General features: G+C 41.6%; 1 protein-coding gene across 1 annotated transcript in view; it reads left to right on the forward strand.

The window, feature by feature from the left end:
• Nucleotides 1-15,687, forward strand: part of nck2a (NCK adaptor protein 2a) — a 33,903-nt gene extending 18,216 nt beyond the window's left edge. The window contains exons 2-4 of the mRNA XM_054615285.1: nucleotides 4,857-5,098; nucleotides 11,149-11,915; nucleotides 13,428-15,687. Coding sequence (XP_054471260.1) covers nucleotides 4,873-5,098; nucleotides 11,149-11,915; nucleotides 13,428-13,622 — 1,188 coding nt within the window. The 5' untranslated portion in view covers nucleotides 4,857-4,872 and the 3' untranslated portion in view covers nucleotides 13,623-15,687. The remainder of the gene's footprint in view (nucleotides 1-4,856; nucleotides 5,099-11,148; nucleotides 11,916-13,427) is intronic.
• Nucleotides 15,688-16,156: the final 469 nt, after the last annotated feature.

A 16,156-nucleotide genomic window follows, 5' to 3' on the forward strand; every position in this document is an offset into this window, starting at 1 on the left:
GTGAGCGTTCCCCCCTCAGTGAAGGGTGTTGTGAAGTGCTGTTTAAGCCCAGCTCAGCAGTCTGTCGCTCATCTTTCCTCTTTTAACTAAGCAGAGGAATGGGGGGTCACTAAGAGCATGAGCTCTCAGGCTTTTTCTCTCTCCCCAAATCTGTCTGTTTTCTTTTGTGTGTTTTTCTCTGCTCTCAAACAGGAAAAGCATTTTTTGTTCAACCACCTGTCTGTTTGTTAACTATGCCAGGGAAACTGAGTTTGCAGTTTAATTCAATTCAATTCAATTCAGTTTATTTTGTATAGCCCAGAATCACAAATTACAAATTTGCCTCAGAGGGCTTTACAATCTGTGCACATTTAGATTAGATTAAATGACAAATGTATCATGAAAGGTTTTGTTTGGTGTTTCCAGTTTTCAACCCCACATGTTTCAAACAAGACTTATAGATTTATGGCTGTTGCTCAGGGGTATTCAATTAAAATTCAACGAGGTCCAGTTAGAGAGAATTTCCTCCTGTAAAGATCCGGAACATAAAAGTAATGTCTTACTTGGGCTACGATTTAGTCCTGTAAAAATTAGTAGCAGTTGAATTAACGTCTGTATGTAGTCAACAACTGTCTGTCCAATCAAATTAAGAAAGTTCCATTGAATAATATCTCAGCAATATTTATTGCCAGTTTTCAAATTGAACTAGGTGAATTATAAATAATACATAATCTAACAATAAATAAATGTACTTGTACTCGTTTCAAGTAAAATAAGGGATGCATTGAAAAATAAATTACATAACAGAAAGCTTTTGAAAGATTTGTGCATCTTAAAATACAGTACTTACTTGTATTTAAAAAAGAATATAACTGTATTGTCTTTGCTCAGCAGCTTTACATTGAGTTCAATAAGGTGTTGAGTGATGGAGCCAGATATTATGTTCTTCTGATTTTCTCAAAAGATAAATTTGTGAGCAGGGACTTTATCTGTGGTTATGGGAACCACTTGTTTCAGCTCTGTTGCGTTCTCAGTTAACATCATTGTTTGGCAGTGAATTATTGTGTTAGGATTCTGATAATATCGGGCTCTTAGGTTTATTTTTCTGTGCCTTCATTTTTGATATGAGTGGGTACGTTTGCTCAAAAGAGTTGTGCTTTGGCTAGTAGTGGCTTCACATTGCCGTTTTTAATAATCGCCCCGGTCTCTGAACATATGATACACACTGGTTTTAAACCGTCTGTGGGAAGAATGAACATTGAAGGGTCTCCATTCTTGATTAAAGGCTTTGGTCTTCCTGTCCACATTTCTCTTTTTGGAGAACGCCATGTGAAATAACTTCTCTGACTAACATCCCCGACCACTTCGTAACTAACATCCCCCGGAGTGCCATCAGTCTAACGAGCAAGGTTGTCAAGGAGACCGATAAATTGGTTAGGAGAGGCAAAGTACTAATTCTAGGATGAAAGCATATCAAGTGTTATTCTGCCTGTTTACATGAGGGGAAAGAATTGAGCCTAAACTAGAGTGATTGTGGAAAGGTTTTATCGTGTAGTGAGATGGCTTTCAAGGGTGCTTTTTACACCCACCTAAAAGTTTCCGTTTGGGTTTAAACTTAGGCTACATCCACACTGCTTCGGATGTGTGTATGTGTGTGGTTCTGATGAAACAGGATGACCTCACCAAAACTGTCCAATGAATGAGTTACCTGTCAGATGACCTCATGTTTATAGCTTGTGGTTTGATTATAAAAAGTGTGTGTGATCATGATCCAGTCCATAACGTTTTATAACTTGTTATGAACAAATTAACGGAACTGCAGGTGTGAAAATAACCTAATACTGTCATGCCTGGGTTCAGGTCTGCATGAATCTTTTGGCTATCTGCTGCACAGAGGAGGAAAAACAAAAAGGAGAGATCCCCAAACAAAGCCAGGAATTGTACACCACTAGCATTTCCGGTCTGCTTTTTTTTTTATCAGTATCTCAAGTGTAGTGACAGTTAAATACTGTGGGGCATTCTCCCAACAGACATCATAAGGTTGACTCGTCCATCCATCCTCCCCAGGAGGAATAAATGCAATAAAAGGAACGGAAAGTAATAGCCTGGCTTAATCCAGCCGCTGCAGCCTGAGGCAGATAGAAGCTGCAGCATGTTCACATACCTCCTGTCTTTTAGAAAGTTGACGTCAGCATCCCTCATCTTGTCATAAATCTGCCCTTCCACTTCTATTTCCTACACTCTCCAAACAATCACAGCTGGTTTTTCTTGTCGCGACCTGTATGTTGAACTGACCCTTCTGCCGACGTCCTTCTGCCTTTGTTGCTGCAGTTAAAGTTCTCGCACGATGGAAAGTTGAGTAACTTAACTTATGGTGAACTTGACATAAACTCTCCCTGTGGCGTGTTGTACAACTCCCTCCTCTCCCCTCCTCCGCTGTCCCCGTCCCGAGCTGTGAGGAAAACCAGTTTGACAGCTTAAGCGACGGCAAGCAGAGGCACATTCACAAGTGCAGCCTTGTGCTATGCAAGCTGTTGCATTTAGGGAAAGAAAGCAGTTGTTAGACACTTGCGTGCAATGATACACAACCCTGCTTTTGGTTGTGACTGTAACTGTAAGAATGTATTCAGCGATGGCTGTGCCGTCTCCGTGGTTGTGTCGTAATTAAAGTGGAATTGAATATCTGGGGTTGACAACAACAGGCAGGGCTTCAGAGTGCTCCCATTTGCATTTCATAAAATGTAGCCTGCACAGAAGATATCAATCTTTCCAGCAGTAATGGAAATCTTTTATATGGTCTAATTTGTGCAGCTACACTTCTCATGAGTCATAATTCTCTTTTGTGGTTACGCTTTATCTGTGCTCTGCCCTCTCATTAACGGATAAAAATGGAAATGACAATACGAGTAAGGGAATATACAATCCCCCTGCATCGTAAATGTGTGCCTCTGTTTTTTTCCATGTGTCTAGTCTGTTGAAAAATCTGTCTTTTTGTGCACATGTACTAAATATAGTTATACTCACCCACCAGCATTCGCTCTCACACATACACAGTCATTTGTACTGTTTGATGCGGCAGGGTTTTCATTTGAAAACACATTATTAGAAATGTCTTAACCTTATAACCATTATTAAACAGCTCTATAAAAAGATTTTTAATATGTAACTGTGTTATAAAAGATATCTAACTGTCAGTTTTTGCTCCTGAAGGGTATTACTGCCATAAATCACGGCGTCCCACAATAGCTACTGATGACCTTACATGAGATTAGATATGAAATGGACAGTTTTATTCGATTATCAGGCCGAGCAATTGAGGACACAAAAGCTTTACAACGTGACTATTCATTCTGTATCTTTGAATTCGCTCTTATCTTCAGAGCGAGCCTCTTTTCATCTGCATCATCCGCATGTTTACTTCCTTCATTTATTCCAGTGATCTTGTTTCCAGCTGCAGACTGTTAACTTGGCGGTGAGCTAAATATAAACTGGATTTCTCGGATAGTTCTCATGCTGTGAGACGCCTTTTATCGCCGAAAAGGTTTTCACTGAATTTAAATTACACCGAACTTTCCTGATCCCTTCATGCATGTTCCTGAATTGACAATTTCCCCTTTCACTTGTAAACAGATTTCCTCAACATGTTGAGGAAGTCCAGCAAACCCATGTCAAATCCAATCACCTAAGACCCGGTGAAATAGAGCATGTAATCGCTCACTGTCTGTCTCAAAAACTAATAGGTAGGGCTTTGCGTGTGTTTGTGTGTGTCTGTGTGAGAGAGAGAGAGAGAGAGCATGCACAATGAGCAGATAGATTGATTTTGTGTGTTGGTGCTGCTCTCAACCAAACACGCCTTTTCAGAGGTGCTTTTTTGGGGCTGGATGCTGCATTTTAGAGAAACTGTCACTTTCCTGAATCCTGACGGCCTTGTCATGTTCTCGCCAGTTAGTTTTATTTGGTCTCCTCTTCAGGGGTGTGTCGTGGATCTGATGTAACTCCTATATGTGTTTATAGTTGTTAGACAAAGATTGTGTCGTCAGCAGCATGAGATTTTGCCGTTATCTTCATCCAAAGAATTATCAAGTTTACTGCCAGTTAAGGCACTGGATATTACCACAAACTTTAAAGTCATATTTGGTTTTATAATTTGTGATAGATAGACTGGCAACCTGTCCAGGTTGTATCCTGTCAAATGCTCAATGTGAGCTGGGATAAGCGGTTTAAAAATTGTTTGCATGGATGGATATGGATTAGTTTGTAATGACTTCTCACTTGTCACAGCAAAACTGAGCCTTACTAACACACACACACACACACACACACACACACACACACACACACACACACACACACACACACACACACACACACACACACACACACACACACACATTGAAATCACCCTTTAAACTAGAAATAATACTTTACAGACAAATTAATATTATATAAAAGGTATTTTATGCGGTCTAGTTTTAATTTTGATGCCCACAATTAGTCAAAATTTGGCACAACTGATCCGTTAATTATTTCCAAAGGAAGAATCTTTTAAAAAATATATAAATTACCTTATGAGTAGTCCGCAACTCATTCACTTGCAAAATTTCTTTGTCAATTATTATTCACGTACCCATGATCAACCTATCTGCCCCCCTAGTGGTCGTTTGAAGGTGTGGCATTGTTACAAGTAGCTGTTCGGACAAAGATGCGTCTCTTGTTTTATTTTTTTCTTCCTTCTCCATCACCTCTGTGATAAATTGTTGCTATACTAATTTACACTCTAAAGCTGCTGCTGTATGTCTTTGTGTAGGTGTGTGTGTGTTTGTGTATGTGGAAGTGTGTTACTCCTTGGCTCACCTCAGTCCCCGTCTTCTTCACAGGAGGACTCCATGAAAGATGACAGAGGAGGTGATTGTTGTAGCCAAGTGGGACTACACGGCCCAGCAGGACCAGGAACTTGACATCCGTAAAAATGAGCGTCTCTACCTCCTGGACGACTCAAAGACCTGGTGGCGTGTCCGTAACGCTGGCAACCAAACGGGGTACGTGCCATCAAACTACGTGGAGCGCAAGAACAGCCTGAAGAAAGGCTCGTTGGTGAAGAACATCAAAGACACGCTAGGTAAGAAGAATTTAGTTTCTGTGCTTGGAAATGAACAGGTCGCCTGTGTGTTTTAAGTTTAGTGTCAGTAGATTACTTTCAGTCGAAGTGGAAAATATATGCTCTTCCTTTTCAAAACTTTCTGCTCCCAGCTAAAGGGAATAAAATGTGGTCATAAGCAGTGGTCAGTTTGTGTTCATGCATATATATATATATAGATAGATAGATAGATAGATAGATAGATAGATAGATAGATAGATAGATAGATAGATAGATAGATAGATAGATATAGATATGTGTATATATATATATGTGTGTGTGTTGAGCCTGAATCTCCTCAGAAGTCAAATGATGCCCTCACTGTGTCTCTGCTGGGAGCTGTCACTGTGCAGTCCAGAGATCCTCTTGAGTTGGCCGGTGCTCTCAGCTGTCGGCACATTGTCTCAGTCCCCGGTCATGACTTGAATACATTACACTGTGTATGTAGCCATAGCTGCCAACTTGTGAGAGGGACTGTCTGTGCATATAGTATCAGTGGATATAGCTTGAGGGTTATTTCCACTTTTCTGGAATTGAGCTACTCAAAAAAATTGAAAGGTGTTTAATTTATATAAAAAAATATTAGCATATAAGAAAATGAAATGGTTACATAAAAGAATGGCTTCCTTAGGTCTAAAAAAAAAAAAAGGTCCCTTCCTCATTTTGCAACGAACCTGAACAACAAAGCTTCTCTTTCCTGTCACAATTGACTAGTAAAACAAGACCAGCATGTAGTCTCAGAAAAACACATAATAGACATTTGATCCAAGTTTGATTATAGGCTTCCTTGTTTTAATAATAAATTGATGAAAAAAAATCCAAATACATAAATGGGTTGTTCTTTATTTTGAACAATACTAATAATTAATACAAACGTTTCGTTAGTTCAAGAGTGATATGAACATGAAGTATTATTGCATAGTTATACACACCAGCTTGCGCATAAAACCAGGGCTTGCAGTGCAGTTTTGTGTGTGTGTGTGTGTGTGTGTGTGTGTGTGTGTGTGTGTGTGTGTGTGTGTGTGTGTGTGTGTGTGTGTGTGTGTGTGTGTGTGTGTGTGTGTGTGACGCACATAGCTCCCCACATGTCAGCAAGCAGCGGCTTTAACCATTTCCCCACACAATTATCTTCTGCGTTGCTATTTTGGTATTTCCCAGATGAGTTCTTTGGTGCAGCTGTCTGGAAGAAACCGTCACCTCTGAGCCCCCAGCCGTGGCTTCAAACCATCTCTGCTTATGTCACTCAGGGATCATGAAATTGGTTTATTTTATTATTACTGATAGTGAGACAAATGATCTCATAAGGCTTCCTAACATCATATGAAATAATTTCATGTTAATCATTTTTAATTTGGAAGTGGAGGCACAAAGTGATCAGCGGTACGTTACTGAATCCCTTATTCACCATTAGAGTACAGATGCCACAGATGTGACGGCCAAAAACAGGCCTTGACAGAATGAGATGGCACCAGTTTATAGATGTCTGCTAAACTGGGAAGTGTTGCTATATAGGTCAAGTCAAAAATGAAAAAGTCAAGTTCAAAACGATCAGCTTGCTCTACTTTCTTGTAGCAGGAAAAGAGCAGTCTGGAGCATGGCACAGAAATTCATCTGTTTTGACATTTCTAGCATTAGTTACCACTTTTTGTCAGGCTGGTAGAGGGAGAGAGAAAGGGAGTGAGACAAGGATGGGGGAGAAAATAGAAACACGGGGCAGAAATTCTAACAAGACAGAATGAACAAGAAGTTCTGCAGTAAAAAAAATAAAAATAGTAACTTTGTGGCCCTGAAAAGTAGACATATTTAGAGTTGGGGGGAGGCAAAAGTAGAGGGAGATGGAGGGGGGAGGCTGTGTGGATACCAGCCCTCAGGGAGACGGCTTCATAAGGGCCAGCGTGGTACAGCCTGCCACTGTCACCCTCACATAGTGTGCAGAGAAAGCACACTACACACCACACACACACACACACACACACACACTCACTTCTACATTGTTCCCTCCAACCTCATTCTCTGTCATTGTAGGTCTCTGCTTTTTTTTATGATCAGCATATTGATTAGTGGAGAAATCAGCAGCCGAATGGTTGTGTTGGAATGATAGATTACCTCTCTGTCCCTGACTTTGTTATATATCGACTACAACATTACGGCCTAATTCCATTTCAGTCTAAGTAGTTTTCTTCCAGCCGGTAGCTCTTTAGCGTTAAAAGCCTGATCAAATCCAATAGGCGAGAACATTTTCCTGATGAGGTGATGAGCAGTAGGTGAGGTCAGGGGCTAATGGAAGTTACTCACACAGTTGAATGGAGAATCTGATTGGCTGAGAGGGTGATTACTTCATCCCGTCTGTAGTCTCTGGCTCTTTTTCCTCTCCTTCCCGGCTCTTCAGTAAGTCCACGTTGTGATTATGGACCTCGCAGACACTCTGTGGTTACTGCTATCTCCAGTTTTCCTCCTTATTTACTGTGCTTTAGCATAGTTGTATCATCGAACCAGGCAGAATTGAATTGTAAATGGCTTCATGCTGTTTTGTGCCCCAGTTTCCTCTCACAGGAAATAAAGACAGTAATGGATGAAAGAATTCAGCTTCATTGCTTAGACTGGGCCTTACCAGTACAACAAAGTGGCAAGTTAGATTGCTGTCCACCTGGGATTTTACATTACGTCTGTTTGCGTGGGTGAATGTGAGGCGTCTGAGAGCACTTTGTCCAGTCCTCGGATCAAAACGTGTTGTATCCCAGCAGTCCATTTTACTCAGTACCTTTCTAATGAACATAGTTAAGTGTTAAGTGTTAAGTGTTGTGCCGAATAGCCCCGTTTCCTGCTCAAAAAATCAGCGAAATTAGGCAAAAATGTGCTGCTGTGTAAAACACAATATGTGGTCTACTGTAGCTCACTCAGAACGCTCCAGACTATACATGTTCCAGCCAGAGCCTGGCAGGTATCAGGGGCACATAGATTGATCGTTTCAGTTACCATTTTGTATTTATTTTGTGTTAAGAAGTAGAAATCCGTGAGGTGGTCTGGTGACCTAATGGTCAAAGACAAACAGCATATAGAGCCGCACGACCCCAGTTTGATTCCTCTGACCCCCTTCCTAAGGAGCGGCAGCACTGGGCGGTATTGGCGGAGGAGCTCCGGTTGTATCTTCGCTGTAAACATCACATACTCTCATTTCCCATCCCCAGTTCATCCCCCCAGAACAGAGGGGCTACCTTTGGTTTATCCTCAGCCACATTTTTGTAGCGTCTTCATGCTTTTCATGTGATCCTCCTGCTATATATGACTTTTCTTTTGAACATTTCTATCGCTTGTTTACCGTTATCATATTGGTGGGATTAACACTGTTTCATTTTGCTGCAATTTTATTTCATGACAACGGACAAAAAGGCTTCACACATGTCTATTGCATGCTAAAGGTAACATTTAGCTACAGCCTCACGTAACCTGCATAAACTCTTAAGCTCTCAGCATGACGGTCAGTGCAGCTACTTGCAAATCTAAAGTTTTGTTGAAACGTTAATAGTAATCGTCGTGTTTGTTACCTTCATGCCGATGTGTTTTGGAAGGAGGCGGAGAAGAAGTGATTAGATGGGGTTCAAGATAAAAGTGTGAAGCATTAATCTTCTAATTCTTACACATGATTTGTGCCCCAAAAGGCTTCGTGTGCATGCTTTGCAGGCTGCATTCCATTTTATTTTCCTGTCTCCTCAAGCCCTCTGGCAGGTTTAACCTGTTTTACACACAGTAATACATTGAGTATCGACACAGTGGCACTTGTGGATCACTGAAAAGAGAGCAACACTGCTACGGCTATTATAAGGGCCAAATAGCTCATCTGTGATTTACTCAAGGTACTCACAGCACTTGCTGACACAGTGCTAAATCTTCATTTAGGGGCCAGGTTGAGCTTTTTTCTTAAATATATCAGCTGGGGGGTTTAGTATTGTGTGGACTCTTTATTACAGTAACTTCCACAACTTCCCTCCGCTGTAAGCTATATAGTGAAGCAATACGCTGCAACCTGCAGTCATCAAGGCTTTTATCAACTCACTTTCCTCTGACTTGAAGTCCTCTGGGCTTGAAAATCTAGTCTCCTTCCACATGATGAAGAGGTAGGTGAAGGTTGGGAGTGAATGTGTGGGAGGAGGGAATAGCCTGCTGCTCCTCTAACCAGCAGGCTAGTGCCTTGAAGTGGAAATGAGTGAAGAAGAAGTGTGTGTGTGTGTGTGTGTGTGTGTGTGTGTGTGTGTGTGTGTGTGTGTGTGTGTGTGTGTGTGTGTGTGTGTGTGTGTGTGTGTGTGTGTGTGTGTGTGTGTGTGTGTGTGTGTGTGTGTGTGTGTGTGTGTGTGTGTGTGTGTGTGCCGCTTTCTTGTGCGTGTCTCTTCGTAACCTCGTGGCAGCGACAGTCTTTTTTTTATTTTTCCCAAGGGATCACCTGAAGTAGGCTCAGGAGTCAACCTTTGTCCTTGGCTCACAGTCATGAGATACTGAATCACACACACAACTATCAGATATGTTGGATAAACACTGCTATCCATAAACATGATCTGCTTGTTATTCCTGTCTCATCCTTCTTCGTTTTTGTCAGCTGTGGCCTCTGATATTCTTGGTCTAATGTTTGTGTGAGAAACAGCTGCCAAGGGACCCCTCGTCTTTCTCCACAGCTCTCCTCCTCTTCCTCTTCTCTTTGCCAACAAGTTTCATGCCACTCTGTGTGAACCCGGCAGTTTTCCAACCGATGTAAATGTTGTACTCTGCACTGACATTTCTGTGGCATTTCAGCAGGCTCTGTGGGAGAAACTGGTGATTAGCTGTCATGAAGTCGGTTATTAGTCGCATACATGAACCTCAGTTGTCAAGTAAACAATGTAATAGTGTCATCCTCTTAGGGTATCATTATTATTTTAACATGAGTTTGAAGAGGGGACCTCCTCAGTTATGTTCAGCTGAGAGACTTTAGAAACTTAAGTGTGCAAACACATGTTTCAAGACGTCTTTGAAAGTACACGGATGAAAAAGACTGACAGGTAAAACAGGAGCACACTTTGATCGTGGATATGCTTGTCACTATCAAGCCCATGGTGCATGCTCCACTTTTTATTCCCTGTCTTCACCACCTATTTTCAGCCTTTTGATTAGTGCGGATGTGTATACGGTGTGTAGATAGTGTCGACAGAATACCAACTAGATAGCAAGCTTTCATTTCAGTGTGTTTGAGTAAAAGGACATGTGGGGGCTCAGTTCAAGTGGATGTGTGCACCTCTGTGTTAATTCTGTTATCAAGAGTATCGATCTGTCCTTCACCGCTGAAGTATCTCGTGGGATATCCTGTATACTCTATTTTTAAAGTAGTTTTTGTGCTTCTGAGGGCCCTTGAGTGAAACTTGCCGCCTCAATTAGTTTCCTGCTGACCTAAACTGCCTCCTCTCCCCGTAGATATCAGGCCTTTCCCTGCTTTCTAAAACCTGCTTTCAGTCCTCACAGCTGAAAGCAGGTCACCATAATAGTTTTATATTCACAATGGATCAAATGAGTATTTCCCAGAGGGGTTGCCTCTAGCGACAAACCAAGAGAACTATCACCTGACTCTGCAGCTCCCCTCATCTCTACGGAGCAATTCAGCATTTTTCAACCAATTGTTTGGATTTTCCAACTTGCAACGTAACCTTGAAGTTCACTCTCACTGTCTTTATCAGGCAGCTGTTAAAAAACTCCCTGAAAGCTTTTTGCCCAGCAACAAACGGCAGACAGACAAAGTTAGCATCTAGCTGGTGAACATTTAAGAGACTTAAACAAAGCTTAATATTTTGCGTATATCCGCAAACACTATCCTAAATGAATGCTCATGTTGCATCACATCTGCTGGATGTGTGCCATATCAACTTCATGAAGTGTTAATATGTCAAAGATGTGTTTACAGTTGTGGCCAAAAGTCAATAAATGTTGGTTTAAAAACACAAACGAGAAGAAAAAAATCAGGTTCTTCTCTATCTGTATCACATTCTCTTTTGTTTCTGTTCATGCTGCAGGTTTGGGAAAAACTAAGAGGAAGACGAGCGCCCGTGATGCTTCCCCAACACCCAGCTCGGACACAGAGTACCCCTCCAATGGCAGCGGAGGCGGAGGAGGCGCCGCTGAAAGGATCTACGACCTCAACATCCCAGCCGTAGTCAAGTTTGCTTACACAGCAGAGAGAGATGACGAGCTGAGCCTTGTCAAAGGCACCCGGGTCATCGTGATGGAGAAGTGCAGTGACGGCTGGTGGCGGGGCGGTCAGACAGGCCGCGTGGGCTGGTTTCCCTCCAACTATGTGCTGGAGGAGCTCGGTGGGGCCGATGACAGAGAGGAAGGAGATTCCCCCGGGGGCTACCAGGGAGGCTCTCAAGGGACTTTGATGGCCAACGGGCGTGCGGGTGGCCGCGCAGCAGTGCTCCACTTGGTTCAAACACTCTACCCCTTCAGCTCTGTGACAGAGGAGGAGCTGAACTTTGAGAAGGGAGAGGTCATGGAGGTGGTGGAGAAACCAGAGAACGACCCAGAGTGGTGGAGGTGTAAGAACTCACGCGGCATGGTGGGCCTGGTGCCTAAAAACTATGTGGTGGTGCTGGACGAGCTGCCCGGCCCGCCGTCCTCTTCGCCGAGCTTCCCGCAGAACCGCTTCGTGGTTCCAGCAAGCTCAGGGAAGTTCGCTGGGAGGGACTGGTACTACGGCAACATCACCAGACACCAGGCCGAGTGCATACTCAACGAGAGAGGAGAGGAGGGCGACTTCCTCGTACGAGACAGCGAGTCATCGGTGAGTCGGTGGGGTGAAGTCATGGCTGAGTTGCATTACAAAGGCTGGGAAAAAACTGAGGTAGAAGAGGATATTTAACAGATTTAAGTAGAAGAAGGATCCACGTTCCGCATAGAACGAAATAAAGCTCAAAATTGAGAAATGTGAATTAGTTCCTGCAGGACATGACATATTATGGGCCCATATTTAAAAGCCCAAATGTTGCTTGCTAATAGTAAAGCATATTAACATATTTATCAAGAGATGTATTCTTTGTTACAACTCACAAGTGTCAGAGTAACCTTTCAGAGCAGCTTTTACGTGATTACATGATTGTTGACATATATGCTCAGAGCAGTACGAACCAGTCAGAAACAAGACTTTAACCTTTATCCACCCTTAATCCTTACATTTTCTTAGTGGGTCTATTCTACAAAATCGTATATGATCTTAAGATTTACCAGCGGCAACAGCAACGCAGGTGGTGTTTTGGCCTTGTGAGTCTGTGTATGAGTCATCATCATCATCATGTCTCCTGGACAGAAGCAGTTTGGAGTTCTTGGTTTATAAGTAACTAGCAGATGGTTTATATTTGTATGTGGACAGTTTTTGGCACCGCAATAGCGACGCAACAGTGCTAGATGCTGTCAACTTTACACGTGTGTAGTTGAGATCAGAATGAAGGTTGAGTGCGAGGATTGGCTTGGTGTGGGTGGAGAGGCCATTTGTGATTTAAAAAAAAAAATTGTGATAAAATAAAATGAAAGAAGCTGAAATGGAAGCAAAAACAAACCAGGGAGGAAAAAAGTTTAGAAGTTTAGAAAGAAGAGGTTTAAAACTGTGTATCACAATGACAAGTGCAGACAACAATGTTGCATTGAAACAAAATAAAAGTAGTATAACATTCGATCAAATGTGCGTTTGGAGTGTGCAAATGTACTTAAAGAGTCCTTGTGGAGAAAACAAACTTATGTTTACCTTCAGTGTTATACAGCAAAACACTGTGTGGAATCTTGAGGTTTAACAAATATGTAAGCAGATTTTTATATCCAGCATTGTTTTTTATCAATGTTTCCTAGCTACCAGTCTTTGGTGCATTGCTGCATATGTTGCCATGAGACTGCCACCTGTTTATCAGTGGAATAGTTTAAAGCCATTTTTAGGCCTGTGTATCACCATGTGGGCTTGTCATAAACAAAGTGAGGGCCTACTCAGAAAATATCTGTATAAAGATAAATAAAAATAGCTTTCTTGTTAAAAACTCAACAGGGAATCTTTTAAGAGATTCCGCATACTATTTGTAAGTAATACGTGTCTCTTTTAGTAGCTAATCATTTTAAGTTTTGAAGAAGGAATTGGAAAGGTTTTTACTTTTTATCATTTTGGTCCAAAATTTCACATTTCACTGTTTGAGAAATGCTGGTCCAGATCTTTAAATGTGAGAATACACTGCCCCCTGCTGGGGTAAAGCAGTCTGTCTTAAAATGTCCTTGCATGTGTATATCTAACAACTGTCTCCCTCTTTATTTTCAGCCCAATGATTTCTCTGTGTCCATGAAGGCGGCCGGTAAGAACAAGCACTTTAAAGTGCAGCAGTCAGAGGGAGTGTACTGTATCGGCCAGCGCAAGTTCAGCTCCATCGATGAACTAGTGGAGCACTACAAGAAGGCCCCCATCTTCACCAGCGAACAGGGAGAGAAGCTGTACCTGGTCAAAGCGCTGCTGTGATCCACACATCCTCACACCTACACTGGATCTCACACACACACACACACACACACACACCCATACACACTATACACATTTAATTCTAATGCCACCCCCCTAACCGTCTTAACTCAAGCCTTAGCTCTGGACCCCTCCCTCTGTGGCGTATGTACTTTGTATGTACTGCCAGTGGTGATCAGGTGAAACTCTTTCTAGCTCTACAACCGAGCCGTTCACACCAAGACGTCGAGCACCGTGTCAGGAAATATCCAGCTCTATCCTCCACGTACAGCACAGTGCATAATAATCTCCCGTTTCTTGGATGTGCTAACATGTGCAGTGACCACATCTGCTGCTAACAGAACGCCTGAGGCCTTTTTGGGGGTTGAGCTTCCTCCTGATGTCATGCATCATGTCCGTTTACTACCACGCACATTGTAGGTTACACCATTGCTCTTAATCCACATAGGAAGACAGACCTCTGAGGGGACTTTACGTGTTAACTTGCTGGCCATTGTTTTATTTTGTTCATTTATTTTAAAAAGAAATCCTTGTTCCTCAGTTAACTTTTCTTTTTTTTTAAGATAATTTAAATATCTCTCGTGAGGTTTGAAACACTGCTCTTTCATTCAATGACTTCACAAAGTGACCCGAATCACTCTCTTGCCTTTTTCCTCTTAATTTTCATCATTCCTCTACATTATTTTCTCCCCATTTGAATTTGTGTCTTCTGTCACTATTTCAAATTGTTTCTGTCTCCATAATCTTAAGTAGTGATTGAAAATCTGCATACAATACTTTCTGTAATATTTCTAAAAGGCAGTGGGGGGGAGCGTTAATGCAATAGGGGAGACCTCTGATTTTTCTGTAGAGATGAATGTTTATCAATGTAACCAAATGTGCCAACCTGTACCCATACTACTGGCTCCAGGTCTGCACTGCACTCACCATACTCGGCATTCATCCGTAGATCTGTGCTCATGCTTTATATTGTGTCACATTGGACATGTTTCTGTTCTGTTCTTCAGTATGTGTCTGTAGCTACGTGGAGATACTGACTGAAGAATAATAAAACAAAAAAGTTTTTGGTAACATGTTTCAGTAACTACACTTAATTTTCTCCAGCTCCTGCGAATGAATGCGGTTATAAAAAAGGAACTCTTCCGGCGTAGTATTTGTCAAAGATAAATATATCTCTTTGAATCCCGTTATTACGGAGAATTTTGAGAAATGTGTCATTTTACACTAAAATACACAATTATTTCTATAAAATTGAGTGATCGACTGAGACCTTAATAATGAATGAACTAAGAAGGGATGGCCCTGAGCTTTACACTGAAACATCACACATTGTATTCATAGGTCAACAAATAGTCTGGAAATACTTCTTGAAACCAGTCTTCTAAACCCCTCCCCAAAACAGCAATTGTCCAATCATAGCTTAGCAACTGTAAACACGACATGGCAGGTCTGACTGCAAGACGTGGATCGTCTAGCTGGCAGAGAAACCCTTCTTCCTCCAAGGCCAAGGAGCCCACCGTTAATTAGCTCAGTAGTTAGCAAATAAGATCTGCTAGCAACAGTTGTGATTTAAGATATTGATCATTGCTACCTTGCATTGGCTAGAAATGAGACGCATGGACAGTATGTCTGCCTCTGGCTGAAATCAAGGACACACTGTTTTAGAAATGACTAAGGAACAGCAACAGTGACTAAGGGGCAGGGGCTTTACAGTCAATTTAAAATAAGCGTCATCTTTTACTGCAAGAAACCAAATATACAAATCTGGTCTATAATGAAAAAAATATTCTAGTCTTCCCAAACATTTTACTTGTCTATTTCCTTTTCCTTTGTGCATTTGTTTACCAATGGAAGTGTTGTTGATCATGGGTTCCTTAGCTTTTATACGATATATCTGAATGTTATTGAGCATTGTTATTTAATTCTTGTCTCCACTGTATGTATATATTAAAAAAATAAGATGAGGTGCATATATGAATTGCTGAGATCAAACTATGGTACTGTATCACTGACAACGTGATGAGAATTTAAATACTCTTGTTCAATAAATTTTTTTGAAAGAATACTAAAATGACACATGTTGAAATTTGTGATTGGTTGTCATCTTATTATCCTGCTGGTTTTTGTTCTTGTGCCTCCCTCCTACCTCTACTGGCACTCATTTGGAAGATACTGTTGTCCTATGTTACAATTGCATCTGGATAAACAAGCATTTCAGGAGCAATTTGGGGTTCAGTGTCTCACTCAAGGACTCCAGAGGTGGACAGGATGGGCCACAGATTGAATAATCAACACTACATTTAATGGCTGAAACACTCCACCACATGAGCAAGACTCGAGCATGTTGTGTGCAGCAGGCTTTAACAGGCTGCAATTCAATGGATGCTGTTTGTACTAACGTAACAAAAAAAACTCTTCCCTTCCCTGGAGTCAACAAGTGAAAAGTGGTTCTCAACAATGCTGAGAGCAGCACTTCTGGGGGTCAAGCAATCATCCCGCTGTCATAAAAAAGTCATAGTATAGCATATCATAAA

This window comes from Anoplopoma fimbria, chromosome 16, assembly GCF_027596085.1.
Source record: "Anoplopoma fimbria isolate UVic2021 breed Golden Eagle Sablefish chromosome 16, Afim_UVic_2022, whole genome shotgun sequence".
NCBI classification, from domain to species: domain Eukaryota; kingdom Metazoa; phylum Chordata; class Actinopteri; order Perciformes; family Anoplopomatidae; genus Anoplopoma; species Anoplopoma fimbria.